This window comes from Macaca fascicularis, chromosome 6 (genome assembly GCF_037993035.2).
Source record: "Macaca fascicularis isolate 582-1 chromosome 6, T2T-MFA8v1.1".
Classification (NCBI taxonomy): domain Eukaryota; kingdom Metazoa; phylum Chordata; class Mammalia; order Primates; family Cercopithecidae; genus Macaca; species Macaca fascicularis.
Genome location: NC_088380.1, coordinates 186,534,231 through 186,562,101, shown reverse-complemented (window position 1 = coordinate 186,562,101; position 27,871 = coordinate 186,534,231). Strand labels below are relative to the sequence as shown.

The 27,871-nt window shown below is 50.8% G+C and overlaps 2 protein-coding genes and 1 long non-coding RNA gene across 3 annotated transcripts; 2 read left to right on the top strand and 1 right to left on the bottom strand.

The window, feature by feature from the left end:
• Nucleotides 1-409: 409 nt before the first annotated feature.
• LOC135971490 (uncharacterized) lies at nt 410-25,011 on the bottom strand. Its single transcript, XR_010587756.1, has 2 exons — nt 24,736-25,011; nt 410-704 (listed from the first exon to the last, which is right to left on the bottom strand). It is a non-coding gene; the product is annotated as an uncharacterized lncRNA (long non-coding RNA).
• Nucleotides 802-1,360, top strand: LOC102138653 (small ribosomal subunit protein uS13-like). Its single transcript, XM_045395059.2, has one exon. It carries the CDS (start codon nt 846-848, stop codon nt 1,302-1,304), a length of 459 nt encoding a protein of 152 aa, XP_045250994.2. The 5' UTR covers nt 802-845; the 3' UTR covers nt 1,305-1,360.
• CBY3 (chibby family member 3) lies at nt 9,221-27,675 on the top strand. Its single transcript, XM_045395098.3, has 4 exons — nt 9,221-9,245; nt 10,625-11,626; nt 24,757-25,066; nt 27,477-27,675. The coding sequence occupies exons 1-2, from the start codon at nt 9,221-9,223 to the stop codon at nt 11,305-11,307; spliced, it is 708 nt and encodes a 235-aa protein (XP_045251033.1). The 3' UTR covers nt 11,308-11,626; nt 24,757-25,066; nt 27,477-27,675.
• Nucleotides 27,676-27,871: the final 196 nt, after the last annotated feature.

Genomic DNA, 27,871 nt, shown 5'->3' with positions numbered 1-27,871 from the left:
TGTAGTGGCACGATCTCGGCTCACTGCAACCTCCACCTCCTGGGTTCAAGCAGTTCTCCTCCCTCAGCCTCCCAAGTAGCTGGGACCACAGGTGTGTGCCACCACACCCAGCTAATTTTTTCTATTTTTAGTAGAGACAGGGTTTCACCATGTTGGCCAGGCTCATCTCGAACTCCTGGGCTCAAGTGATCTGCCTGCCTCAGCCTCCCAAATTGCTGGGATTACAGGCATGAGCCACTGCACATGGCCGAAAATTGACTTTAATAACATAGATACAATGTGGAGAGAGAAAGAATATGAATCACTGGCTTGGCTAAAATATTCCTGGGCTCTGATTCCGTGTCTTATCGGACAACCTTCGGGGGGTTGATTTGAGCTCTTGAGTGTCCTCATGACAAGAAGAGAAAGCTTTAAACAGTGAGCATGAGGGTTTATTTGTGAACACTGACAATCAAATTCTAAAACTTATATGGAAATACAAAGGATCTAGAAAGCCAAAGCAATCTTAAAGAATAGTATCGGAAGGTTTACACTACCAGGTATCAACAGTATTGGTGCCACGAGAAACAGACCAAGCAAACGAACACAGAGCACAGAACCAAAGCCACGTCCTCAGTCACATGATGAACACCACGGACGTCACTGCAGTTACTGTGGGAAAGGCCAGTCTTCTCTGTGAATGGTGCTGAGTCAATTTGGCATTTCTGTCAAAAAAAAAAAAAAAAAAATCATAAACAAAAATTAACTTAAAATGGAGAGGAGACCTAAATGTAAAGCTAAAACTATGAAACTTCTAGAATAGCTCTTCCACAGGAGGCCTACACACCGCCGCTTGTGCTGCCGCCATGTCTCTAGTGATCCCTGAAAAGTTCCAGCATATTTTGCAAGTACTCAACACCAACATCGATGGGCGGCGGAAAATAGCCTTTGCCATCACTGCCATTAAGGGTGTGGGTCGAAGATATGCCCATGTGGTGTTGAGGAAAGCAGACGTTGACCTCACCAAGAGGGCGGGAGAACTCACTGAGGATGAGGTGGAACGTGTGATCACCATTATGCAGAATCCACGCCAGTACAAGATCCCAGACTGGTTCTTGAACAGACAGAAGGATGTAAAGGATGGAAAATACAGCCAGGTCCTAGCCAATGGTCTGGACAAGCAGCTCCGTGAAGACCTGGAGCGACTGAAGAAGATTCGGGCCCACAGAGGGCTGCGCCACTTCTGGGGCCTTCGTGTCCGAGGCCAGCACACCAAGACCACTGGCCGCCGTGGCCGCACCGTGGGTGTGTCCAAGAAGAAATAAGTCTGTAGGCCTTGTCTGTTAATAGTTTATATATTAAAAAAAAAAAAAAAAAGAAACTTCTAGAATAAAAAGGAGAAAATCTTAGTAACTTTATATTTGGCAGAGTTCATAAATATGACACAAAAAAACGTGAAAAAGAAAAACTTGACAAATTGGACATCGTCAAAACTAAAAACTTTTGCCCTAAGAAGCAAGCCACAGACTGGGAAGAAATATTTGCAAAACATATCCAACAAAGGATTTTATCTAGAATGTAAAAATTGCAGGCTGGGGTTGGGCGTGGTGGCTCATGCCTGTAATCCCAGCAATTTGGGAGGCTGAGACAGGATCACCTAAGGTCGGGAGTTCGAGACCAGCCTGACCAACATGGAGAAACGCTGTCTCTACTAAAAATAAAAAAATTAGCCGGCCTGTAATCCCAGCAACTTAGCAGGCTGAGGCAGGAGAATCCCTTGAACCCAGGGGGCAGAGGTTGTGGTGAGCCGAGATTGTACCATTGCACTCCAGCCTGGGCAACAAGAGCAAAATTCCATCTCCATAAAAAGGCACGGTGGCTCACACCTGTAATCCCAGCACTTTGGGAGGCCAAGGCGAGCAGATCACAAGGTCAGGAGATGGAGACCATCCTGGCTAACACGGTGAAACCCAGTCTCTACTAAAAATACAAAAAATTAGCCAGGCGTGGTGGTGGGCGACTGTAGTCCCAGCTACTCGGGAGGCTGAGGCAGGAGAATGGCATGAACCTGGGAGGTGGGGCTTACAGTGAGCCGAGATAGCACCACTCCACTGCACTCCAGCCTGGGCTACAGAGGGAGACTCCATCTCAAAAACAAAAACAAAAACACAAACTGCAGGCTGGGTGCAGTGGCTCGTGCCTGTATAGCCAGACCTTTGGGAGGCCAAGGCAGATGGATTACCTGATGTCAGGAGTTCAAGACCAGCCTGAAGAATATGGCAAAACCCTGTCTCTACTAAAGATACAAAATTAGCTGGGCATGGTGGCACATGCCTGTAATCCCAGCTACTCAGGAGGCTGAGGCAGGAGAACTGCTTGAATCCCAGAGCCGGAAGTTGCAGTGAGCCACGCATCGCACTCCAACCTGGGCAACAAGAGCGAAACTGTCTCAAACAGAAAAACAAACAAACAAAAACTGCAATTTGAGCAGGCATGGTGGCTCATGCCTGTAATCCCAGCACTTTGGGAGGCTGAGGCAGGCACATCGCTTGAGCCCAGGAGTTCCAGCCCAGGAGTTGTGCAACATGGCAAAAGCCCACCTCCACTAAAAAATACAAAAGTTAGCAGGCTGTGGTGGTGCCTGCCTGCAGTCCCAGCTACTTGGGAGGCACGGTGGGAGGATCACCAGAGCCTGGGCAGGTCAGGGCTGTGGTAAGCCATGATCACACCACTGGACTCCAGCCAGGTGACAGTGAGACCCTGTCTCAAAACAATAACAACAAGAAAAACTGCAATCATGCCTGTATACCCAGACCTTTGGGAGGCCAAGGCGGACGGATTATCTGAGGTCAGGAGTTCAAGACCAGCCTGACCAATGTGGCAAAACACTGTCCCTACTAAAAATACAAAATTAGCTGGGCATGGTGGCAGGCGCCTGTAGTCCCAGCTATTCAGGAGGCTGAGGCAAGAGAATTGCTTGAATCCCAGAGCCGGAAGTTGCAGTAAGCTGCTGGAAGTTGCAGTGAGCCGCGTATTGCACTCCAACCTGGGCAACAGGAGCATTAAGACAAGAGTGTTAAGACAAACAATCCAATTTTTAAAATAGGCAGAAAGACTTGAACCACTGAAAAAAAAAAAAAAAAACAGATGGCTGGGCTTGGTGACTCACACCTGTAATCCCAGCACATTGGGAGGCCATGGCAGGCAGATCACATGAGGTCAGGAGTTCAAGACCAGCCTGGCCAACATGGTGAAACCTCATCTCTACTAAAAATACAGAAATTAGCTGGGTGTGGTGGCATGTGCCTGTAATCCCAGCTACTTGGGAGGCTGAGGCAGGAGAATCACTTGAACCCAGGAGGCGGAGGTTGCAGTGAGCCAAGATCGTGCCACTGTACTCCAGCCTGGTGACAGAGCGAGACTCCGTCTCAAAAAAAAAAAAAAAAAAAAAAAAAAAGACTTGAACAACCACTTCATTAAAATAGATAACAAATACCCACATGGAAAGATGCTTAATAGCATTAGCTGTTAGAGAAATGCAAATTAAAACCTCAATTTATTAAGGATGAGACCGGGCGCAATGACTCACATCTGTAATCCCAGCATTCTGGGAGGTCAAGGCAGACAGATCACCTGAGGTCAGGAGTTTGAGACCAGCCTGGCAAACATGGTGAAAACCCATCTCTACTAAAAGTACAAAAATTGGGCCGGGCACAGTGGCTCACGCCTATAATCCCAACACTTTGAGAGGCCAGGGCAGGTGGATCACCTGAGGTCTGGAGTTTGAGACCAGCCTTGCCAACATGGTGAAACCCCATCTCTACTAAAAGTATAAAAATTAGCCAGGCGTGGTGGCAGGTGCCTGTAATTCCAGCTACTTGGGAGGCTGAGGCAGGAGAATCTCTTGAACCCAGCAGGCAGAGGTTTCAGTGAGCCAAGATCATGCCATTGCACTCCAGCCTGGGCAACAAGAGCGAAACTCCATCTCAAAAAAAAAAAAAAAAAGGCTGGGCACAGTGGCTCACGCCTGTAATCCCAGCAGGAGGTGGGTGATCACCTGAGGTCAGGAGTTCAAGACCAGCCTGACCAATGTGGAGAAACCCCATCTCTACTAAAAATACAAAATTAGCCAGGCATGGTGGCACATGCCTGTAATCCCACCTACACGGGAGGCTGAGGTGGAGGTTGTGGTGAGCCAAGATTGCACCATTGCACTTCAGCCTGGGCAACAAGAGTGAAACTCCATCTCAAAAAAAAAAAAAAAATTAGCCAGGCATGGTGGCATGTGCCTGTAATCCCACATACTCAGGAGGCTGAGGCAGAAGAATCGCTTGAACCTGGGAAGCAGAGGTTGCGGTGACCCAAGGCTGCGCCACTGCACTCCAGCCTGAGTGACAGGACGAGACTCTGCCTCCAAAAATTAAATAAGTAAACAAACAGATTTATTAAGGCTGGGTGCAGTGGCTCAAGCCTATAATCCCAGCACTTAAGGAGGCAGAGGTGGATGGATCACTTGAGGTCAGCAGTTCAAGACTGGCCTGACCAACATGGTGAAACCCCGTCTCTAGTTAAAAAAAAAAAAAAAAAAATTAACCAGGTGTGGTGGCACACGCCTGTAATCCCACTTACTTGGGAGGCTGAGGCAGGAGAATCGCTTGAACCCAGGAGGTGCAGGTTGCAGTGAGTTGAGATCACACCACTGCACTCCAGCCTCGGCAACAAAAGCGAAACTCCATCTCAAAAAATAAATAGATAGACAAATAAATAAAATTAATTAATTAAGGATGAGCTTGTTAAAAATTTAAAACAACAACAAAACAGCAAAAACCCCACAATTTAGATACGCTATCACTATGGCTAAAATTAAAAAGGCTTGGCCGGGCAGGGTGGCTCAAGCCTGTAATCCCAGCACTTTGGGAGGCCGAGGCAGGTGGATCACGAGGTCAGGAGATCGAGCCCGTCCTGGCTAACATGGTGAAACCCCGTCTCTACTAAAAATACAAAAAAAATTAGCCAGGTGTGGTGGCGGCACCTGTAGTCCCACCTACTTAGGAGGCTGAGGCAGGAGAATGGTGTGAACCCAGGAGGTGGAGCTTGCAGTAAGCAGAGATCGCGCCACTGCACTGCAGCCTGGGCGACAGAGCGAGACTCCATCTCAAAAAAAAGGGCTTACTAGCTGGGTCCCGTGGCTCCTGCCTGTAATCCTAGCACTTTGGGAGGCCCAGAGGCCCAGGTGGAAGGATCCCTTGAGCCCAGGAGTTTGAGACCAGCCTAGGCACCATGGTGAGACCCTGTCTCACAAAACACCATTACCACCTTTAATTAAGCAAATTTTTTAAAAATGAAGGTTTACCAAACTAAGTGTCGGCCAGGCTACACAGAAACAGAAACTTTCACTCACTGTTAGTGGCTTAATAAAAAGGTAGCCGGGCGCGGTGGCTCAAGCCTGTAATCCCAGCACTTTGGGAGGCCGAGACGGGCGGATCATGAGGTCAGGAGATCGAGACCATCCTGGCTAATACGGTGAAACCCCGTCTCTACTAAAAAATACAAAAAACTAGCTGGGCGAAGTGGCGGGTGCCTGTAGTCTCAGCTACTCGGGAGGCTGAGGCAGGAGAATGGCGTGAACCCGAGAGGAGGAGCTTGCAGTGAGCTGAGATCCGGCCACTGCACTCCAGCCTGGGTGACAGAGCGAGACTCCGTCTCAAAAAAAAAAAAATAAAAATAAAAATAAAAAGGTAAACATGCACCTGCCATATGACCCAGCCATTCCATTCCTGGGGATTTACTTAAGAGAAATGAAAGCATATATCCACATAAAGATGAACAAAAATGTTCAGTTTTATTTGCAGTAGCCCCCAAACTGGAAACAACCCAAATGTGCATCAACAGCTGAATGGAAAAACAAATTGTGTGGTGTTTCCATACAATGAAATACTACTCAGCAATAAAAAGTAATGCATTGTTAATAAATGCAACAACATGGATAAATCTTAAAATAATTATGTGGTGAGAAGCCAATGCCAAAAAAATCTATACTGAGGCCAGGCACGGTGACTCATGCCTGTAATTCCAGCAGTTTGGGCAGCCGAGGCGGGCAGATCACTGAAGGCCAGGAGTTTGAGACCAGCCTGGTGAACATGGTGAAACCCCAACTCTACTAAAAATATAAAAGTTAGCTGGGTGTGGTGGTGTGCGCCTGTAATCCCAGCTACTTGGAAGGCTGAGACAGGAGAATCACTTGAACCTGGGTGGCAGAGGTTGCAGTGAGCTGAGATCGCACCACTGCACTCCAGCCTGGGCAACAAAGTGAGACTCCTCTCAAAAAAAAGAAAAAAAGGTAATGGATACCACCAGATGGATACATTCATTATCTTGATTTTGGGAATGATTTCACGTAACAAATTATTGAAATACTTCACATTATACGTTATAAATATATGTAGTTGGCCTGGTGTGGTGGCTCACGCCTATAATCCTGGCCCTTTGGGAGGCTGAGGTGGGCGGATCACAAGGTCAGGAGATTGAGACCATCCTGGCCAATACCATGAAACCATGTCTCTACTAAAAAAAAAAAAAAAAATACAAAAAATTAGCCAGGCATAGTGGCAGGCGCCTGTAGTCCCAGCTACTTGGGAGGCTGAAGCAGGAGAATGGCGAACCCGGGAGGCGGAGCTTGCAGTGAGCTGAGATCGCACCACTGCACTCCAGCCTGGGCGACAGAGCAAGACTCCACCTCAAAAAATAAAAATAAAAATAAAAAAATAAATAAATGTAGTTGATTATGTCAGTTATACCTCAATAAAATGATTACAGAAGTTTCCTAGGAGGTGGCACTACCAGCGGGCTCTGCCCCAGCTTGTGAGCTCCTGAGATTCTGGGTCTGTCCCTTGTAGTCAGGTGGGTGGGCTTAGCAGTTAGGACTGACTTCATTTCCTTCCACTGTCCGCACACATGGCACTTGTCCTTCAAACATGCCCAGCCACTTCCTTCCTCTACCCCCAGGTCTTCAAGGGATTAGAGTCTCCTTATTGTTCAGGTTTTAGCACAAATGTCAAGGGCCTGCACTGAGCACCACATCTAAATTAGTTCCTACTCCTCACCCTGTCCCAAAATCACTTTCTGTATTTCCCTGGTTTGTTTTCTTCACTGTACGTATCAGAATTAGACATTCTTTTTATTTATTCTTTGATTTTTTTTGAGACGGAGTCTCGCTCTGTTGCCCAGGCTGGAGTGCAGTGGTGCGATCTCGGCCAACTGCAACCACTGCCTCCTGGGTTCAAGTGATTCTCCTGCCTCAGCCTCCCAAGCAGTGGGGGTTACAGGCATGCACCACCATGCCTGGCTAGTTTTGTATTTTGAGAAGAGATGGGGTTTCTCCTTGTTGGTCAGGCTGGTCTCGAACTCCTGACCTCAGGTGATCCACCTGCCTCGGCCTCCCAAGGTGCTGGGATTACAGGTGTGAGCCACCGCACCTGGCCTGAATATTCTTATTGATTTAGTCATTCCTTTTTTTTTTTTTTGAGATGGAGTTTCACTCTTGTTGCCCAGGTTGGAGTGCAGTGGCACAATCTTCGCTCACTGTAACCTCTGCCTCCTGAGTTCAAGCAATTATCCTGCCTCAGCCTCCTGAGTAGCTGGGATTACAGGCACCTGCCACCACGCCTGGCTAATTTTTTTCTATTTTTAGTAAACATGGAGTTTCACCATGTTGGTCAGGCTGTTCTCGAGCTTCTGACTTCAGGTGATCCACCCACCTTCCCCTCCCAAAGTGCTGGGATTTACAGGCGTGAAACACCATGCCTGGCCCTCTTTTTTTTTTTTTTTAACACAAGGTCTCTATCGCCCATGCTGGAGTGCAGTGGCACAATCACTGCTCACTGCAGCTTTCACCTCCTGGGCTCAGGTGATCCTCCCACCTCAGCCTCTTGAGTAGCTGGGACTACAGTCGCATGCCACCACACCCAGCTACTTTGTTTTTGTAGAGATGGGGTCTTGCCATGTTGGCTAGTCTACCCTTTCATTTTTATCATCTATTCTATTATCTTCCTCCCTCCTCAGTTGGCACCCTACTGAGAAGCCAGATCCCTGGGTGCATCCAAAGGTGCTGGTTGATAACTCTCAGCTGCCCCGGCCAATAACTGACTGACATGTAAAAGGAGGGTACAAAAGGCTGGCTCTCTTGCCTTAAGGAGGCCTAACTGTGGTGCCATTTGTGCTCCGAGTTCCCCATGAGAACAAGCAGAAGCTAGGCTCCATGTGAGACCACACTCTGGCTCAGCCTTAGCCTGTTTTCTCTGCCCTGTCTTGCTTCCCTCACCCCCTTCTCCTGAGAGCACTTCCCCAATAATTCACTTGAACAAGAATGCGCATCTTAGGCTCTGCTGGGGAACCTGACTCATGACACCCTCTGTTAGCTTCCTGAGAGACTATCTTGTTAGTTCCCCTAGAACAAATTCCTGTCTTGGACTCTGCTTATGACCACTCCCCTCATTCCCCTGCCAAGAATGACAGCTTAATGAGGGAATATCTTCTTCACTTCCCTAGAACTGTTCCTAGAACACAGTAGGTGCTCAATGATGCACTGAATGCATGCAGGGGAGAGCCCAGAGTCTATTTGACAGCTCAGTAGTCAGCACCCCTTCTTGTCCGGGGGTGGCCTGGCCTGGAGGCATTGTGAGTCACAGCAGGTGGACAGGAGCTGAGTGGGTCAGAGATAGGACTAGCCCTGGGACAGCAGCTCCGCAACTCCACCACATCTTCCAGGTGAGGCACAACATACAGTGAGGATTAACGGGGAAGGATCCTCTGAGAAGATACAATCTCAAGGGTGGGCCTGGATGTGGGCTTCCAGAGACCATCTCCCTGAACCAGATCTTGGGGATGGTATGTACCATCCAGCCTCTGTCCACCTATATGTGAGGGATAAGTGTCTTATGAATTAACGAAGACATAACAGAGGGGGAACCCTGCTCCAGTTCTTTCTCTTCTCACTGTCCATGGGCAGAAGAGGAATTAGAAACAACACATAACTCCCTTTTTCACATAACAGAATCAGTACTTACTGGGCTGGGGGGTGGGTGGGTGCAGGGAGAAGTGAGCAAAATGGGACTTGTCTGTTTTCTGGACTTTGGACTCCCTGAGGGCATAGTTTGTTTGGAACAAATGTCATGTTTAGTGTGCACAATCCCTGTTACTTTGAGCCCTATGCATAGGTCTAGCCTATGGCACATACCCCAGGATGTCAGTGAACACACTGGACTGTGGTCTGTATACACATCTGTCTTCCAAGCTGGATTAGGAGCATCTTGAGGGCAGGTAGAGGCTGTTCCGGGTCCCCTTCCCAAGACAAGAGCCTGGCACAGAGCGGATGCTAGTTCAAGTCCATCAAATGACTGAATGATGAGGGCAATAATGCTGTTGGCTATGCTAGACATCCTCCCAGATTGTTTTCAGAATCCAGATCTAACCCTGGCTTTGTAATCCTTCCGCAGTTCCCTCTTACCCACAAAAGGAAGTCTAAGCTTCTGAGCCTGCCTGTACAGCACCTTCACGTAGTGCACTGGTCCACCTTCCCAGGTTCCTCTTCTGCTCTTCCCAGCACCAATCCTATCCAAGCTCGTGTTCACATCTGAAATACGAAAGTCCTGCCCTGCCGGATACAGTGGCTCATGCCTGTAATCCCAGCACTTTGGGAGGCCGAGGCAGGCAGATCACCTGAGGTCAGGAGTTCGAGACCAGCCTGGCCAACATGGTGAAACCCCGTCTTCACTAAAAATACAAAAATTAGCTGGGGGTGATGGCAGGCGCCTGTAATCTCAGCTACTCAAGAGGCTGAAACAGGAGAATTGCTGAAACCCTGGAGGCGGAGGTTGCAGTGAGCCAAGATTGTGCCACTGCACTCCAGCTCGGGCAACAACAGCGAGACTCCGTCTCAAAAAAAAGAAAAAGGCCGGGCGCGGTGGCTCACGCCTGTAATCCCAGCACTTTGGGAGGCCGAGGCGGGCGGATCACAAGGTCAGGAGATCGAGACCACGGTGAAACCCCGTTTCTACTAAAAATACAAAAAATTAGCCGGGCGTGGTGGCGGGCGCCTGTAGTCCCAGCTACTCAGGAGGCTGAGGCAGGAGAATGGCGTGAACCCGGGAGGCGGAGCTTGCAGTGAGCCGAGATTGCGCCACTGCACTCCAGCCTGGGCGACAGAGCGAGACACTTTCTCAAAAAAAAAAAAAAAAAAAAAAGAAAAAAGAAAAAGCCCTGCTCGGCTCTTCCCTCTGCCTAGCTCTCCATTTTCCATCCTCAACCCACCTGGCACAGTCCTACTCCTCCTTTAAATATCTACTTACTTGTCTTGCTATCATTCCCTACTCCTCACCCTTCCAGCTGCAACTCAGAGAACAGGGCCCTCCTCCCGTCCTCCATCTGCATATCTATCCCAGGGCCTGAACCCTCAGTGGTCTTTGGGGAAGGTGGTTTAGGTGAGACTGTTGCCTGTGCAGCGTGGAAGGAGGGGCTCCTCGGTGGCCAGCAGCCGGTTAGCCACAGCCGCAGCACTAGGTGCAGGGCTAAGACATGTCCACCGGCCTCGCGGTTTGAGAGGCGGCCTGTACCAAGCACGCTGCTCACCCGGACTCTTGTCTCCTAGCAGCGCCCCCTGGCTCGCCTTCATCATTCTGGACATCCGGGCTCCCGCGACAAGCGCGCAACAAGAGTCGCCAGCGCTCCCGAGGCTCCCCTCCGAGCTCCTGCGTGCCCTACAAGGTCCACGCCCTGGCAACCTTCGAGTGCCTGGCTACAAGCCATGCCAGCCGCCTGTGGGAGCAGCTGCAGCAGTTCTGGGCCGATCACATCTCGCGGCCCTTCTCGCCACGGCGGCCGCCGCTGCGCCGCATGTCTTCCCTGTCCACCTTCTACCTGCTGGACCACAACACGCGCCAGGCAGAGCTGGGCCTCGCCTACGGCGCGCCGCGCATGCGCCTCAGCAACCAGGCCTTCGTGTTCCGCGGCGGGCGGTGGACCACTGAGGGCCCGCTGGCGCGGCCGCGGTCGCCGCTGCTCTCGCGGACCGCCTCGAGCTGGAAGGCGCAGGTGCAGCAGACCAAGAGCCAGGTGTTGCTGGAGGAGAACAACTACCTGAAGCTGCAGCAGGAACTGCTCATGGACATGATGACTGAGGCCATGGCGCGCATGCACTTGCTGGAGAAGAAGCTCAACCCCGAGGTGACCCCGACGGCTGCGGCGCGCGCCTGGCAGAGGAAGATGCGCAAGCGCGCAGGCGCCAGCGGGGGCGTGCTCATGATCCAGCCGTGCGTTCTGGACTCGCAGTGACGAAATAAAGGCCGCGCTACGCATGCGCGCCTCGCGCCTCGCGTCTGCCACTGCCTCCGCGCTAGACTGGCCCCCGCGGATCCCTGGGCCGGGCTCTGCGCGTGGGTGGGGGAGGTCTGCGTGGCCTCCGGGACTGCCCCTCGGTGCTGGCTGTCGGCGGGGGACGCAAGCCTAAGCTGCCTGTTTTGGGAGGGTGCGATGGGGCCGTGGAGGAGGGTCTGCGCGTGGCTCTCCGGGAGTGCAGAGTGGAAGCAAGGCTTGCCGCCGACATAACCTAGCTAGGGCGGAGTGGCGAGTAATGGCCTTGTAGGCCATCCAGGTAATGGAGGGCGAAGTCCCGGAGACGGAGGAACCGCGGTGCTCGGGGAATGAAGGGTGCGGTGCGGAGCGAGCGGGGGGTCGGGGACTTTGCACTTAGTCCGTCCTCAGGGCCTCTAGGCTCAGGAGGTCTAGAAACTAGGAGTCCCAGGGTAAGTGTTACTTTACATTCCCAAGAGAAGCTTTCTGGAAACCATGGGCTGTGCGGCCCCCACTTGCCTGTGCGGCATTTTGGGGAGTGGCGTCTGTGTTACAGGCCCCCCGTTTTTTTTTAAACACGGGGTCTCGGTCTGTCACCCAGGCTGGAGCACAGTGGCACGATCATGGCTCACTGCAACCTCCAGCTTCCGGGCTCAAGCAATCCTCCCAGCTTAGCCTCCTAAACGTGGGATTACAGGCGTGAGCCTCTGCGCCGGGCTCAAGCCTCCTTTCTTTTTCTTTTCTTTCTTTTACCTTTTCTTTGAGACGGACTTTGGCTCTTGTTGCCCAGGCTGGAGTGCAATGGCGCGATCTCGGCTCACCTCAACCTCCGCCTCCTGGGTTCAAGCGATTCTCTTACCTCAGCCTCCCAAGTAACTGGATTACAGGCATGCGCCACCACGCCCGGCTAATTTTTTTGTTTGTTTTTGAGAGAGTCTCACTCTGCCACCCAGGCTGGAGTGCAGTGCTGCGATCTCGGCTCACTGCAAGCTCGCCTCGCGGGTACAAACGATTCTCCTGCCTCAGCCTCCTGAGTAGCTGGGACTACAGGCGCGCGCCACCACGCCCGGCTGATTTTTATATTTTCAGTAGAGATGGGGTTTCACCATATTGGCCAGGCTGGTCTCGAACTCCTAATCTCGTGATCTGCCCGCCTCTGCCTCCCAAAGTGCTGGGATTACAGGCGTGAGCCACCGCGCCCGTCCTCAGGCCTCCTTTTCTACCTCCATAGAATGCAGTCTGCCTGGCTCACAATCTTTTAAAAATTGCATTAGTTGCCAGTTTCAGAATTTGGAGATACCACACTAAAAATCCAGATTTCCTGGGGCCAGGCATGGTGGCTCATGCTTGTAATCCCAGCACTTTGAGAGGTCGAGGCGGGCTGATCACTTGAGGTCAAGAGTTCAAGGCCAGCCTGACCAACAAGGTGAAACCACGTCTGTTCTAAAAATACCAAAAATCTGCCGGGCGCGGTGTCGGGTGCCTGTAAGCCTAGCACTTTGGGAGGCTGAGGTGGGCTGATTGCCTGAGCTCAGGAGTTTGAGACCAACCTGGACAACATGGTGAAACCCCATCTCTACCAAAATACAAAAAAATTAGCCGTGTGTGGTGGCGCATGCCTGTAGTCTCAGCTACCCTGGAGGCTAAGGCGGGAGAATCACTTGAACCTGGGAGGTGGAGGTTACAGAGAGCCGAGATCATGCCACTGCACTCCAATCTGGGAGACAGAGTGAGACTCTTGTCTCAAAACAAAACAAAATTAGCTGGGCTTGGTGGCATGCGCCTACAGTCCCAGTTACTGCTGAGGCTGAGAGGAGAATCGCATGAATCGGGGAGGCAGAGGATGCAGTGAGCCACCATCATGCCACTGCACTCGAAATCCAGACTCTGTCTCAAAAAAATAAAATTTAAAAATCCAGCCGGGCACGGTGGCTCACACCTGTAATCCCAGCACTTTGGGACGCCAAGGTGGGTGGGTCACCTGAGGTCAGGAGTTCGACACCAACCTGGCCAACATGGTGAAACACTATTTCTACTAAAAATACAAAAATTAGCCAGGCGTGATGGCAGACACCTGTAATCCCAGCTACTTGGGAGGCTGAAGCAGGAAACTCACTTGAACCGGAGAGGTGGAGGTTGCAGTGAGCCACTGCACTCCAGCCTGGATGACAAAGTGAGACTCTGTCTCAAAAAAAAACCAGGCAGATTAGGTTACCAAGGGATAGGAGGACAGAGAGTGTGTGTGTGTGTGTGTGAACACAAGGGGGCTTCCTTTTGGGGTGGTGAGAAATTAGCACTATAGTGGTGATAGTTTTGCAACATTGTAATAAAAGTCACTGAATGGTACACTTCAAAACGGTGGATTTTATGTGAATTTTATCACAATAAAAGAAGTAAAAGGAAGATGCTTTACATAAAAACATGAAGCAAAACTTATATGTAGCATGCCAAAAATAGCAAAACTCATAAAGGGATCCAAGAATGCCTAAAGTTTAGGGAATATTGCTTTGGCCAGAGTACTTGAAAACAAATACAGTCCTAGGGTGGAGAAAGGTATCTGCCCCACCAAACCTGCAGCAGGCAGGGAGCCTTACAGCCCAGTGCACGCCCTGTTTAGAAAGGGGCATCCACAGGCCAGGTGCGGCGGCTCATGCTTGTAATCCCAGCACTTTGGGAGGCTGAGGCGGGCGGATCACGAGGTCAGGAGATGGAGACCATCCTGGCTAACACGGTGAAACCCCGTCTCTACTAAAAAATACAAAAAATTAGCCTGGCATGGTGATGGGCGCCTGTAGTCCCAGCTACTCGGGAGGCTGAGGCAGGAGAATGACCTGAACCCGGGAGGCGGAGGTTGCAGTGAGCCGAGATTGCACTACTGCATTCCAGCCTGGGCAACAGAGCCAGACTCTGTCTCAAAAAAAAAAAAAAAAAAAAAAAAAAAAGATGAAGGCTCAGGGAAGTGGGAATGTCAGAATGGATTTATTACATGAGACCAGAAAGTGTTGCATGGAGCTGCCCTTCACTAAGGCAATGCAGAATGTGGACGTGAGGGGGCACCGGTGTCAGAAAGCTGGTGTTGGCTGTGCTTTGTGGCTAGGAGATGCTGCCATGGAACTTGGCTCCTCAGTGTCTTGGGGATGACACAATTCTGGAATGGCATTTAACCGTTCTGGATGGCAACATTTAACCCTCAGAAGCCAAGAGGGCATTCTTATCATACTGTGCAGCAAGATTGGAATGGCAACTGTGGGAAGGGACGTGCTGCTCAGGGCTCTATGGCAGTGACAATAACAGGTCATTGATGGGCAGCCAACCAAAGAAAGGGAGGCAGACGGTGACTGACAGGAAAGTTTGGGAACAAGGACGAGGGTCATGCTGCAGAGATCTGACCGTCTTCCTCTGACGGTGCCACAGCCCTTTGGGAAAGACAGGAAAACCTCTCAATTAACTGAAATTCAGTTTGTACCACTACAGTGGAGTGGCAGGTTTGACCTACAGATTGAATTATACAAAGATATTTTAGGCCAGGTGCAGTGGGTCACTCCTGTAATCCCAACCCTTTGGGAGGTTAAGGCAGGAAGATTGCTTGAAGCAAGAAGTTCAAGACCAGCTTGGGCAGTATAATGAGACCCCCATCTCTAAAAGAAAATCAGATAAAAAGAAATTTGTTTTGTTTTGTTTTTGAGAGAGTCTCGCTCTGTCGCCCAGGCTGGAGTGCAGTGGTGCGATCTCAGCTCACTGCAACCTCTGCCTCCCAGATTCAAGTGATTCTCCTGCCTCAGCCTCCCAAGTAGCTGGGATTACAGGTGCCCGCCACCACGCCCGGCTAATTTTTTGTGTTTTTAGTAGCATTTCACTGTGTTGGCCAGGATGATCTCGATCTCCTGATCTCATGATCCACCCACCTCAGCCTCCCAAAGTGCTGGGATTACAGGCGTGAGCCACCGCATCCAGCCAAAAGAAAAACATTTTAAAACCATTTGAGAATGTGGAGTGAGAGCTGTGCCAGCCACATGGACTAAGGAGGAGGCCAGGCAGTAGGAGATGCTAAGGAATGGCCTGCGGGGAAGTAAATGTGATGTGTGCGTCGGAAGCAGGCTCAGCGAGCCCAGGATGAGACCAGGACCTCAACCTGCAGCTAAGCACTCTGAAGCCCCTAATGCAGGTGGCAGGTGGCAACCTGCAGCTAAGCACTCTGAAGCCCCTAATACAATCTGGGACTGTAACAAGTGGCAGTAAAAACTGTCAGTGGCAGCTGGGGTGGCAGCTCAAGTCTGTAATCCCAGCACTTTGGGAGACGGAGGCGGACGGATCACTTGAGGTCAGGAGTTCAAGACCAGCCTGGGCAACTTGGTGAAGCCCCATCTCTACTAAAAATACAAAAACTAGCCGGGCGTGGTGGCACACACCTGTAGTCCCAGCAACTCTTTTAGGCTGAGGCAGGAGAATTGCTTGAACCCGGGAAGTGGAGGTTGCAGTAAGACGAGATTGGCCGGGCGCGGTGGCTCAAGCCTGTAATCCCAGCACTTTGGGAGGCCGAGACGCAAGCCTGTAATCCCAGCACTTTGGGAGGCCGAGACGGGCGGATCACGAGGTCAGGAGATCGAGACCATCCTGGCTAATATGGTGAAACCCCGTCTCTACTAAAAATACAAAAAACTAGCCGGGCGAGGTGGTGGGCGCCTGTAGTCCCAGCTACTCGGGAGGCTGAGGCAGGAGAATGGCGTAAACCCGGGAGGCGGAGCTTGCAGTGAGCTGAGATCCAGCCACTGCACTCCAGCCTGGGCGACAAAGCGAGACTCCGTCTCAAAAAAAAAAAAAAAAAAAAAAAAATTGTCAGTGGCGATTGTGCAGGGATGGTTGTCCAGAATGGAATATTAGCCAGAAAAGCACAAGAAACACACCTCTTAAGAGGAAAAACTGGGCCGGGCGCGGTGGCTCAAGCCTGTAATCCCAGCACTTTGGGAGGTCGAGACGGGCGGATCACGAGGTCAGGAGATCGAGACCATCCTGGCTAACACGGTGAAACCCCGTCTCTACTAAAAAATACAAAAAAACTAGCCGGGTGAGGTGGTGGGCGCCTGTAGTCCCAGCTACTCTGGAGGCTGAGGCAGGAGAATGGCGTGAACCCAGGAGGCGGAGCTTGCAGTGAGCTGAGATCCGGCCACTGCACTCCAGCCTGGGTGACAGAGTGAGACTCCGTCTCAAAAAAAAAAAAAAAAAAAAAAAAAAAAGAGGAAAAACTGACATTGCAAAGCCCAGGACAGAAGTCCTTGAGGCTGGGTGCAGTGGCTCACGCCTGTAATCCCAGCACTTTGGGAGGCTGAGGCGGGCAGATCACCTGAGGTCAGGAGTTCAAGACCAGCGTGGCCAACATGATGAAACCCTGTCTCTACTAAAAATACAAATGTTAGCCAGGTGTTGTGGCGTCCACCTGTAGTCCCAGCTACTTGGGAGGCTGAGGCAGGAGAATCGCTTGAACCTGGGAGGTGGAGGTTTCAGTAAGCCAAGATTGCACCACTGCACTCCAGCCTGGGCGACAGTGTGAGACTCCACCTCAAAAAACAACAACAACAACAAAGAAAAACAGCCTGAACAACATGGCCAGACTCCATCTTTACAAAAAAAATTTTTTTTAATTAGCCAGATATAGTGGCATGCACCTGTGGTCCCAGCTACTCTGGAGGCTGAGGCAGGAAAATCGTTTGAACCTGGGAGGTTGAGGCTGCAGTGAGCTATGATCACACTACTGCACTCCAGCCTGGGCAAAAGAGCAGGACCCTGTCTCAAAAAAATAAAAAGTAAATATAAAAGGTGCTTGAGAGAGCGTGGGCAGGGTAAAAAGGATGAAAAACATATGCGACTGTGCCACAGCCATAGGTCCCATGGAGGACCCACGCATTGGCCTTGTGTTGGCCAGGATGGGGCTGTGCCCTCCTTTCCATAGGGGTCCCAGGGTGTCTGATTACAGCTGGCAGGTGTTCTCCGGAAAACCACCTGCCTGCCCCATGTCTGGCCAGGAGCACAGTGTTCACAACCACAGTCCCCACTTCTTTTTTTTTTTTTTTGAGACGGAGTCTCGCTCTGTCGCCCAGGCTGGAGTGCAGTGGCGCAATCTCGGCTCACTGCAAGCTCCGCCTCCCGGGTTCGTGCCATTCTCCTGCCTCAGCTTCCCGAGTACGTGGGACCACAGGCGCCTGCCACCACGCCCGGCTAATTTTTTATATTTTTAGTAGAAACGGGGTTTCACCGTGTTAGCCAGGATGGTCTCGATCTCCTGACCTCGTGATCCGCCCGCCTCGGCCTCCCAAAGTGCTGGGACTACAGGCGTGAGCCACCACGCCCCTCCCACAGTCCCCACTTCTCTATTTTTCCTGCCTGCATCTTGCTCAGCTCCGAATGGCTTCCCACTGTGCACTTTAATCTTGCTCCTGCCGGACGTGGTGGCACATAGCTGTGGTCCCAGCTACTTGGGAGCCTCAGGTGGGAGGATGGTTTGAGCCCAGGAGTTCGAGGCTGCAGTGAGTCATGATTGTGCCCCTGCACTCCAGCCTGGGCAACTGAGTGAGACCCCATCTCTAATTAAAAAAAAAAAAAAAAAAAAAAAAGACCTAGCAGTGTCCACACATCTAGCCAGTTCATCTTGTGACTTGTGACTGCACGGGTATTTCCCAGCAGGGGAGTGCCATGCTTTTCCTCTCTGCCTGGTGGATGGGGACAGTCAGGCTGGTCCCACTTTGGGGCCCTTCCATCACTCAGGTTCTGGTTCAAGGCATAGCGTAGCCCTATCTCCTGGAGTTCCAGCTGGAGCAGCCACCGCTTTGCTGGGCAGGAGGATGAGGGACATGAGAGGGTGGCCCCACATCAGGGCTGATGATGGAGGTTGCTCTGGCAGGTCTCTGCTCTGGCCTGGGGGACTTGTTTCTGCTCCTCAGCCCAGGTGGTGGCTAGATGGGCAGCATTACCACAGGTCTGGGGCCTGGATCTCAGCCCGTCAGAAGTATGAAAGTCACACAAGGAACTCCTTGACCCTGCCATGGCTGTTGCCACAGTAATGCTTCCCTGGTCCCATCTGCAGCTATGCAGAGAGATGGGGACATCAGTACCCTGCAGACAGAGGGGAAATGGCCTATGCAAACCCAGTACAAAGCATAAAACCTATGGTAATAATTAACCCTAGCCCAGCGCAGTGGGGCCCACCTGTAGTCCTCGTAGTCTTAGTCACTCCGAAGGCTGAGTTGGGAGGACCACTTGAGCCCAGCAGTTCGAGGCTGCAGTAAGCTATGCTATGAGCTACAAGCAAGACCCCATCTTAAAAACCCCCAAAAAACCTTGCTCCTGCCTCAGCCGTCAATTCCGACACTTGCGTGTTGGTCTCAACTCTCCTATGACACTCCCGACACATTCCCATCCTTAATGATGCCCCTGGCCTGGTCAGTCTGGAAGCACCCCTTCTCTGCACAGGACCTTGCTTGCTGCCTATGCTCACACATGTCAAAAAGAGAGTCCAGGCCAGGCATGGTGGCTCACACCTGTAACCCGAACACTTTGGGAGGCTGAGGTGGGCGGATCACTTGAGGTCAGGAGTTCAAGACCAGCCTGGCCAACATGGTGAAAGCCTGTCTCTATTAAAAATACAAAAATTAGGCTGGGCACGGTGGCTCATGCCTGTAATCCCAGCTACTCGGGAGGCTGAGGCAGGAGAATGGCGTGAACCTGGGAGGCAGAGGTTGCAGTGAGCCGAGATTGCACCACTGCACTCCACCCTGGGTGACAGTGAGACTCCCATCTCAAAAAAAAAAAAAATTAGCTGGGCATGTTGGTGTGCACCTGTAATCCCAGCTTCTTGGAAGGCTGAGGCAGAGAATCACTTAAACCCAGGAGGCAGAGGTTGCAGTGAGCCGAGACCACACCACCTGCACTCCAGCCTGTGCGACAGAGTGAGACTGTGTCTTAAAAAAAAAAGAAAAAAAAAAAAGAAAAGAAGGTCTAGATAACTTAGAAGCCCAGTGAGTTCTTTCCCATGTGCATATGGGAAATAATGGCCACAGAAGCCTGGTGGCCACCGGAGTGGACTGTGTGCAGGGACCAAAGCCCCATGACAGCCTGCTGGGTCTCCAGGAACAGTGGAAAGAAGGAAGCCTATGGTTGCAGTGAGCCAAGATAGCACCACTGCACTCTCGTGACAGAGCGAGACTCCATCTCAAAAAAAACTAAAAAAGGAACTGGGTGATGAGTACATGAGGGTTTATAATACTGTTCTCACTAATTTTGTTTATGGTTGGATATTTTCCATAATAAAATTTTTTTCAGGCCGGGGGCAGTGGCTCACGCCTGTAATCCCAAAACCTTGGGAGGCCGAGGCAGGCAGATCACCTGAAGTCGGGAGTTTGAGACCAGCCTGACCAACATAGAGAAACCCTGTCTCTACTAAAACTACAAAATTAGTCAGGCATGGTGGCGCATACCTGTAATCCCAGCTACTTGGGAGGCTGAGGTAGAAGAATCACTTAAACCTGGGAGGTGGAGGTTGTGGTGAGCCGAGAACGTGCCATTGCACTCCAGCCTGGGCAACAAGAGCGAAACTCCATCTCAAAAAAAAAAAATTTTTTTTCATTGGCTGGGCGTGGTTGCTCATGCCTATAATCCAAGCACTTTGGGAGGCTGAGGCAGGCAGATCACCTGAGGTCAGAAGTTCAAGACTAGCCTGACCAACATGGTGAAACCCCATCTCTACTAAAAATACAAAAATTAACTGGGCATGGTGGTCTGTGCCTGTAGTCCCAGCTGCTCAGGAGGCTGAGGCAGGAGAATCACTTGAACCCGGGAGGCAGAGGTTGCAGTGAGCTGAGATTGTGCTATTGCACTCCAGTCTGGGTGACAGAGCAAGACTCTGTCTCAAAAAAGAAAGAAAGAAAGAAAGAAAATTACCCTCAGTTCCCTTAGAAAGATAGAAGCAATTTAATTCGAAGTCGGCAACCAGAAAGCCAAATGCAGAAAACTCTACAAATCATTAGCAAACCAAATTCAACAATGTATTGAAGTGGCAATTTGTCATAAGCAAGCTGAGTTTATCCTAGGAATACAATGGTGACTAAAGTTAGGAAAAAAATCTATAAATATAAATATATACATAAACAGATTAAAAGAGAAAAAGCAGGCAGGGCACAGAGGCTCACACCTGTAATCCCAGCATTTTGAGAGGCTGAGGTGGGCAGATCACTTGGGTCCAGGAGTTTGAGACCAGCCTGGGCAACATGGCAAAATCCCATCTCTACAAAAAAATACAAAAAATTAGCCTGGCATGGTGGCATGTGCCTGTAGTCCCATCTACCTGTAGCCCCATCTACCCGGGAGGTTGATGTGGAAGAATCAGTTGGGCACAGGAGGTCGAGGCTGCAGTGAGCTATGATTGAACCACTGCACTTCAGCCTGGGAGACAAATCAAGACCCTGTCTCAAAACAAACAAAACAAAACAAAAAAAAAGGAGGCCGGGCGCGGTGGCTCAAGCCTGTAATCCCAGCACTTTGGGAGGCCGAGGCGGGTGGATCACGAGGTCAGGAGATCGAGACCATCCTGGCTAACATGGTGAAACCCTGTCTCTACTAAAAATACACAAAACTAGCCGGGCGCAGTGGCGGGCGCCTGTAGTCCCAGCTACTCGGAGGCTGAGGCGGGAGAATGGCGTGAACCCGGGAGGCGGAGCTTGCAGTGAGCCGAGATCGCGCCACTGCACTCCAGCCTGGGTGACAGAGTGATACTCCGTCTCAAAAAAAAAAAAAAAAAAAAAAAAAAAGAAAAGAAAAACAAGAGAAAAGTCATACGATCTCAACAGATACAGAAAAATCATTTGAGGCCAGGTGCGGTGGCTCCTGCCTGTAATCCCAGCACTGTGGGAGGCCAAGGCGGGTGAATCACTTGAAGTCAGGAGTTTGAGACCAGCCTGAGCAACATGATGAGACCCTGATTCTACTAACAACAAAAAATCAGCCAGGCAGGGTGGCACACGACTGTACTCCCAGCTACTCGGGAGGCTGAGGTGGGAGGATCCCTTGGGTCCAGAAGGTCGAGGGTGCAATGAGCTGTGATCCTGCCAGTACACTCCAACCTGGGTGAGAGAGTGAGATCCTATCTCAAAAAACAAACAACAATAACAACAAAAGGCTGGGCATAATGGCTCACGCCTGTAATCCCAGCATTTTGGGAGGCCAAGGCCGGTGGATCATGTGAGGCCAGGAGTTCGAGACCAGCCTGGGCAACTTGGTGAAAACCCACCTCTAGTAAAAACACAAAAGTAAGGTGTGATGGCATGCGCTACTTGGGAGGCTGGGGCACGAGTTGCTTGAACCCAGGAGGCGGAGGTTGCAGTGAGCCGAGATCGTGCCACTGCACTCCAGCTTGAGAGGAAGCCTCTGTCTCAAATAAATACTACAATTTGTTTATCCATTCACCTATTGATGGAAATTATTTATGTTGTTCCCAGGTTTGGCTATTATAAATAAAGCTGTCTCATGCCTATAATTGCAGCACTTTGAGAGCCTGAAGCAGCAGAATCATTTGAGCCCAGGAGTTTGAGACCAGCCTGGGTAACTAATTGAGACCCTGTCTCTCTTAAAAAAAAAAAAAAAAAAAAATAGCCAGACGCACGGGCGCGGTGGTTCACACCTGTAATCTTAGCACTTTGGGAGGCTGATGCGGGCAGATTACTGAGGTTGGGAGTTCAAGACCAGCCTGGCCAACATTGTGAAACCCCGTCTCCACTAAAAATGTGAAAAACCAGCCATGTGCAGTGTTGTGCACCTGTAATCCCAGCTACTCAGGAGGCTGAGGCAGAAGAATCACCTGAACCCGGGAAAGCGGAGGCTGCAGTGAGCCGAGATTGCACCACTGCACTCCAGCCTGGGCTACAGAATGAGACTTCTCAAAAAGAAAAAAAAAAAAAAAAAAAAAATGGCTGGGCGCAGTGACTCACACCTGTAATCCCAGCACTTTGGGAAGCCAAGGAGGGCAGATCACAACGTCAGGAGACCAAGACCATTCTGGCTAACACGGTGAAACTCCGTCTCTACTAAAAACACAAAAAATTAGCTGAGCAGGCATGGTGGTGGGTGCCTATAGTTCCAGCTACTTGGGAAGCTGAGGCAGGAGAATCCCTGGAACCCAGGAGGTGGAGGTTTCAGTGAGCCAAGATTGCATCACTGAACTCCAGCCTGGGCAACAGAGCGAGATTCCGTCTCTAAATAAATAAATAAATAAAATAGCCAGATGCAGTGGTATATGCCTATAGTCCTAGCTACTGGGGAAGCTGAGGCAGGAGGATAGCTTGAGCCCAGGAGTCCCAAGCCAGGCTGCAGTGAGCCATGATTGTACCATTGCACTCCAGTCTAGGTGACAGAGTGAGACACTGTCTCAAAAAAAAACAAAAACAAAACAAAAAAAACTGCTTTGAGTTCTTTTGGGTATATACACAGAAGCAGGATTACTAGGTCATATAATTCTATGTTAAATATTTTGAGGAACCTCCATACCATTTTCCACAGCAGCTGTATCTTTTTCCATTCCACCAACAGTGCACAAGGGTTCCAATTTCTCCACATCCTTACAACACTTATTTTCCTTTTTTTTCTTTTTTTTTTTTGAGATGGAATTTCGCTCTTGTCACCCAGGCTGGAGTGGAGTGGCACGATCTTGGCTCACTGCAACCTCCGTCTCCCGGGTTTAAGTGATTCTCCTGCCTCAGCCTCCTGAGTAGCGGAGACTACAGGAGCCTGCCACCATGCCCAGCTGATTTCTGTATTTTCTTAGTAGAGACGGTGGGGGTTTCACCATGTTGGCCAGGCTGGTCTTGAACTCCTGACCTCAGGTGATCCGCCCGCCTTGGCCATCCAAAGTGCCGGGATTACAGATGTGAGCCACCAAGCCTAGCCAACACTTGTTATTTTCTGTTGCTTTAATACTAGCCATCCTGATGGGTGTGAGGTGGTACCCCACTGTGGTTTTGTGTTTCCTGTCTTTCATCAATACAATTAATACTGCAATGAGGTGGCTCACGTGGTGGCTCACTTCGGAGGCAGAGGCGGGCGAATCACCTGAAGTCAGATCACCTGAGGTCAGGAGTTCGAGACCAGCCTGACCAACATCAAGAAACCCCATCTCTACTAAAAATATAAAATTAGCCGGGCGTGGTAGCACATGCCTGCAATCCCAGCTACTCGGGAGCCTGAGGCATGAGAATCCCTTGAACCAGGGAGGTGGAGGTTGTGGTGAGCTGAGATCGCGCCATTGTACTCCAGCCTGGGCAACAAGAGGGAAACCCCGTCTGAAAACAAAACAAAACAAAACTGTAATGAAAAGTCTTGAGTATAAGGCAGGGTGCTCAGTCTTCCTCCTAATCACAGAAATGCAAAATAAAAATTAAAAAGAAACTAAGAGCCATCCCGGCCAACATGGTGAAACCCCATCACTACTAAATCTCTATTAAAAATACAAAAATTAGGGCCATGCACTGTGGCTCAGGCCTGTAATCCCAGCACTTTGGGAGGCCAAGGTGGGTGGATCATGAGGTCAAGAGATTGAGACTATCCTGGCCAAAATGGTGAAACCTGTCTCTACTAAAAACACAAAAAATTAGCCAGGCATGGTGGCGGGCACTTGTAGTCCCAACTACTCGGGAGGCTGAGGCAGGAGAATCACTTGAACCCAGGAGGTGGAGGTTGCAGTGAGCCGAGATTGAGCCACTGCACTCCTGCCTGGGCGACAGAGCAAGACCCTGTCTCAGAAACAAAGAGGCCGGGGGCGATGGCTCATGCCTGTAATCCCAGTACTTTGGGAGGCCGAGGTGGGTGGATCACCTGATGTCAGGAGTTCGAGACCAGCCTGGTCAACATGGTGAAATCCCGTCTCTACTAAAAATACAAAAATTGACCAGGTGTGGTGGCGCATGCCTGTAATACCCAGCTTCTCAGGAGGCTGAGATAGGAGAGTTGCTTGAACCCGGGAGGCAGAGGTTGCAGTGAGCCGACATGGAGCCACTGCACTTCAGCCTGGGAGAGGAGACTCCCCCTCAATAAAAATAAAAATCTCTGCTCACCTGAGGGATTAGCAAAAACCCAAGAGTTTGCAACATCCACTGCCAGCAAGGCTGTGGGCGGGCACTCACATAAAACTGCTGAAGAGAATGTACAATGGAAAAATGCCTACGTAAGGAGATTTGACAACGGGGAGCAAAACCGCGTGTGCCTTCACCCTCTGACCAGGCAGTTCCACTTCACAGAATGGATCTCAAACACGCATCCCCCGTCACAAACAGCCCTGAGATAAGGCGCTTGGTAGTCACTGTGTGTGCTTTCCTCCGGGCCCCTTCCCACAGGTGGCTACTGAGGTCATTTTATCAGACCCCCTGGGCTCACCTTTTATTGCATCCTGCACAGGGCAGCCTGGGCAGGCTTTGGCCAGCTTCGCACGGGTGCCACTGCACAGGCTCCCTTCAGAGCAGTGCCGGAGGACGGCGCCAGGAGCCAGTGCACACATCCTTCCTGTCCTGGGGGCCGGACAGCCACCGCGCGGGGAGACCCTTCGCTCAGGAGCAGCGCTGGTGTTGGCTCCACTCGCCGGGTCGCCCAGGGCCCTTCACTTCCCGATCAACTCCCCACCGCCGCCGCTTTCACGGGAAGCCAAGCCAAGTCACCTACGGCACGTGCACTGGATCAAAATAATACACGTTTGCACATGCGCCAGACGGTATGTTTCGTACTTAAGCGCAGGGTTGGAAATGGAATGTCCTCACCCTGCTTCCCCGCGCCGGGGCCGCCTTCCCCGCGGTGCGCGGGAGCTCGGGGAGCGCGCGCCCCCTGCCGGCCGGCCGGAGCGCGGGGCGGGTTTCGCGCCCTCGGTGCCCTGCTAAGCTTGGAATTGCTTTGCTGGTTCCCGCCGGAGGCTGCTTTGAGGCTCCAAGTGACTCCCCGTTCCCCGGGTGCCTCGCCGTCGAGGAGCCCAAAGCTTCTCCATCTCCAGCGCTGGATGAGGCTCCCCTAGTTTTCCTTCTGCCCCGATACCCTGTACTGTCACACAGGTTGTGCTGATGGCGGGGGACCGGGACTGCACTTGCACGTGGCCTGGAGCTCACTTCCGCGCTCCCCCTCGCTGGACCTCTGACTGCGCAGGTCTCCGAGCTTGTTTCTTGGAGGCTTGGGATAGCTGGGAGGCCCCATGAGAGCAAGACGGTGAAGCTACCAGCAATGGGGCCTGCTTCTGATGTAGCCATTGACCGCAACTTGCATAGCTGAGCTTGCACATTCCTCCTCTCCTCCCCAGCCCCTGCCCCCTCACCCACCTGTGGCTGCCCTATGTCCTCTCCAGACCACCCCACACAGCTGTGGCTGCCCTCCCAGTCTCCCTCTTTCACCGCTCTGTGTGGTTTTGTCCTGTGCTTGCTCCTGACACATGGGCTTCGCTTTACCTTTCGTTTTTATTTTTCTAATTTTAACTTTAATTTTTTTTTTTTTTTTTTTTTTTTTTTGAGACGGAGTTTCTCTTTTGTTGCCTAGGCTGGAATGCAATGGCGCACTTTCGGCTGACAGCAACCTCTGCCTCCCGGGTTCAAGCGATTGATTCTCCTGCCTCCGCCTCCTGAGTAGCTGGGATTACAGGCATGTACCACTATGCCCGGCTAATTTTGTAGTATTAGTAGAGACAGGGTTTCTCCATGTTGATCAGGCTGGTCTCGAACTCCTGGGATCCGCCTGCATCAGCCTCCCAAAGTGCTGGGATTACAGGCCCGAGCCACAGCGCCCGGGCTTTTATACTTGCCCAGGGCCAAAAGGAAGTCTTGCATTAGTCAAACTCATCAGATTCAGTAAAAAGTCAACTCTAAAATAATTATTTGAGACCGGTGCAGTGGCTCACGCCTGTAATCCCAACAGGGGCAGGGTGCCGTGGCTCACACCTGTAATCACAGCACTTTGGGAGGCCTAGGCGGGTGGACCACGAGGTCAAGAGATAGAGACCATCCTGGCCAATATGGGGGGAACCCTGTCTTTACTAAAAATACAAAAATTAGCTGGGCATGATGGTGTGCACCTGTAGTCCCAACTACTCAAGAGGCTGAGGTAGGAGAATTGCCTGAACCCAGGAGGCGGAGATTGCAGTGAGCCAAAATCATGCCACTGACTCCAGCCTGGTGACAGAGCAAGACTCCATCTCAAAAAAAAAAAAAAAAAAAACCAGCCCAGAAAACAAAACGAGTCTTCATCTCCAAAAAAAATTAAAAAATAATTACTTGGGTGTGGTGGCACCTGCTTGTGGTCCCGGCCTGTTGGGAAGTTGAGACGGGAGGAGAGCTTGGGCCCAGGAGTTGGAGGCTCCAGTGAACTATGATTGTGCCACTGGACTCCAGCCTGGGTGACACAGCAAGATCCCATTTCTAAAAAATAATTAAAAGCCGGGCGCAGTGGCTCACGCCTGTAATCCCAGCACTTTGGAAGGCTGAGGCCGGTGGATCGCCTGAGGTCGGGAGTTCGAGACCAGCCTGACCAACATGGAGAAACCCTGTCTCTACTAAAAATACAAAAATTAGCTGGGCCTGGTGGCACATGCCTATAATCCCAGCTACTAGGGAGGCTGAGGCAGGAGAATTGCTTGAACCTGGGAGGCGGAGGTTGCGGTGAGCCGAGATCGTGCCATTGCACTCCAGCCTGGGCAACAAGAGCAAAACTCCACCTCAAAAAAAAAAAATAATAATAATAATAATTAAAATAAAATAGTTATCTGTCAAATTTCAGGACCAAAAGTCTAGGTCTTGTCAGTCAACAGACACAGCGGTGAGTGGGGGAAACCCTGGAGGAAAGGTGTGGAAGGGCAAGGGCTTTGGTGTATTTGGGTGTCACTGAGGAGGCCCAGCTCTCTGGTATACTGCCATCACCTCCTGACTGATTGATTAGGTGAGGATTGACCAAGGTAAACGGTTCAAAGGCTAAATGAAATTTAGCTGTGCTACCAAGAAGGTGCTCTAGTTTTAGTGCAAGAGGCATTTCGTCTTCAATGTGTATAAATATATATATTTTTTCAATGTGTATATAATATAAACACAGACACACCGCCAAGGCTGGTCTTTCCCGTAGTTCACTGATATTTCTGGTTCTTTTCCTTCTAGGCCTATGGGAAGGTTTTTCATTCCTGGCATCTTGAGGAAAGGTTTGGCCATGTGACTTATATGACTAATGAAATGTTGGCAGAAGGAATGTGTGTCACTTCTGGGCAAAAGCCTTTAAGAGCCATAGTGATGAATCCAGATGGCGGAGGCGTCATTCCCCTCCTGTAGTATGAGCTGTGAGAAATAAACCTTGTCATGTGAAGCCACTGAGATTTGGGGTTGTTATTGCAGCAAACCAGGCCCATCCTGACTAACACATCCTAAATCCTTTCAGAAACAAAACAGTACAGGCAAACTAGCAAACAGACAGGCAGACAGATTATTTCCCTGGAAACTCTGAGCCCTGAGAATCCAGAGTTCCTTTCTTGGATGCTGGATGGCAAGTGAAAGTATGC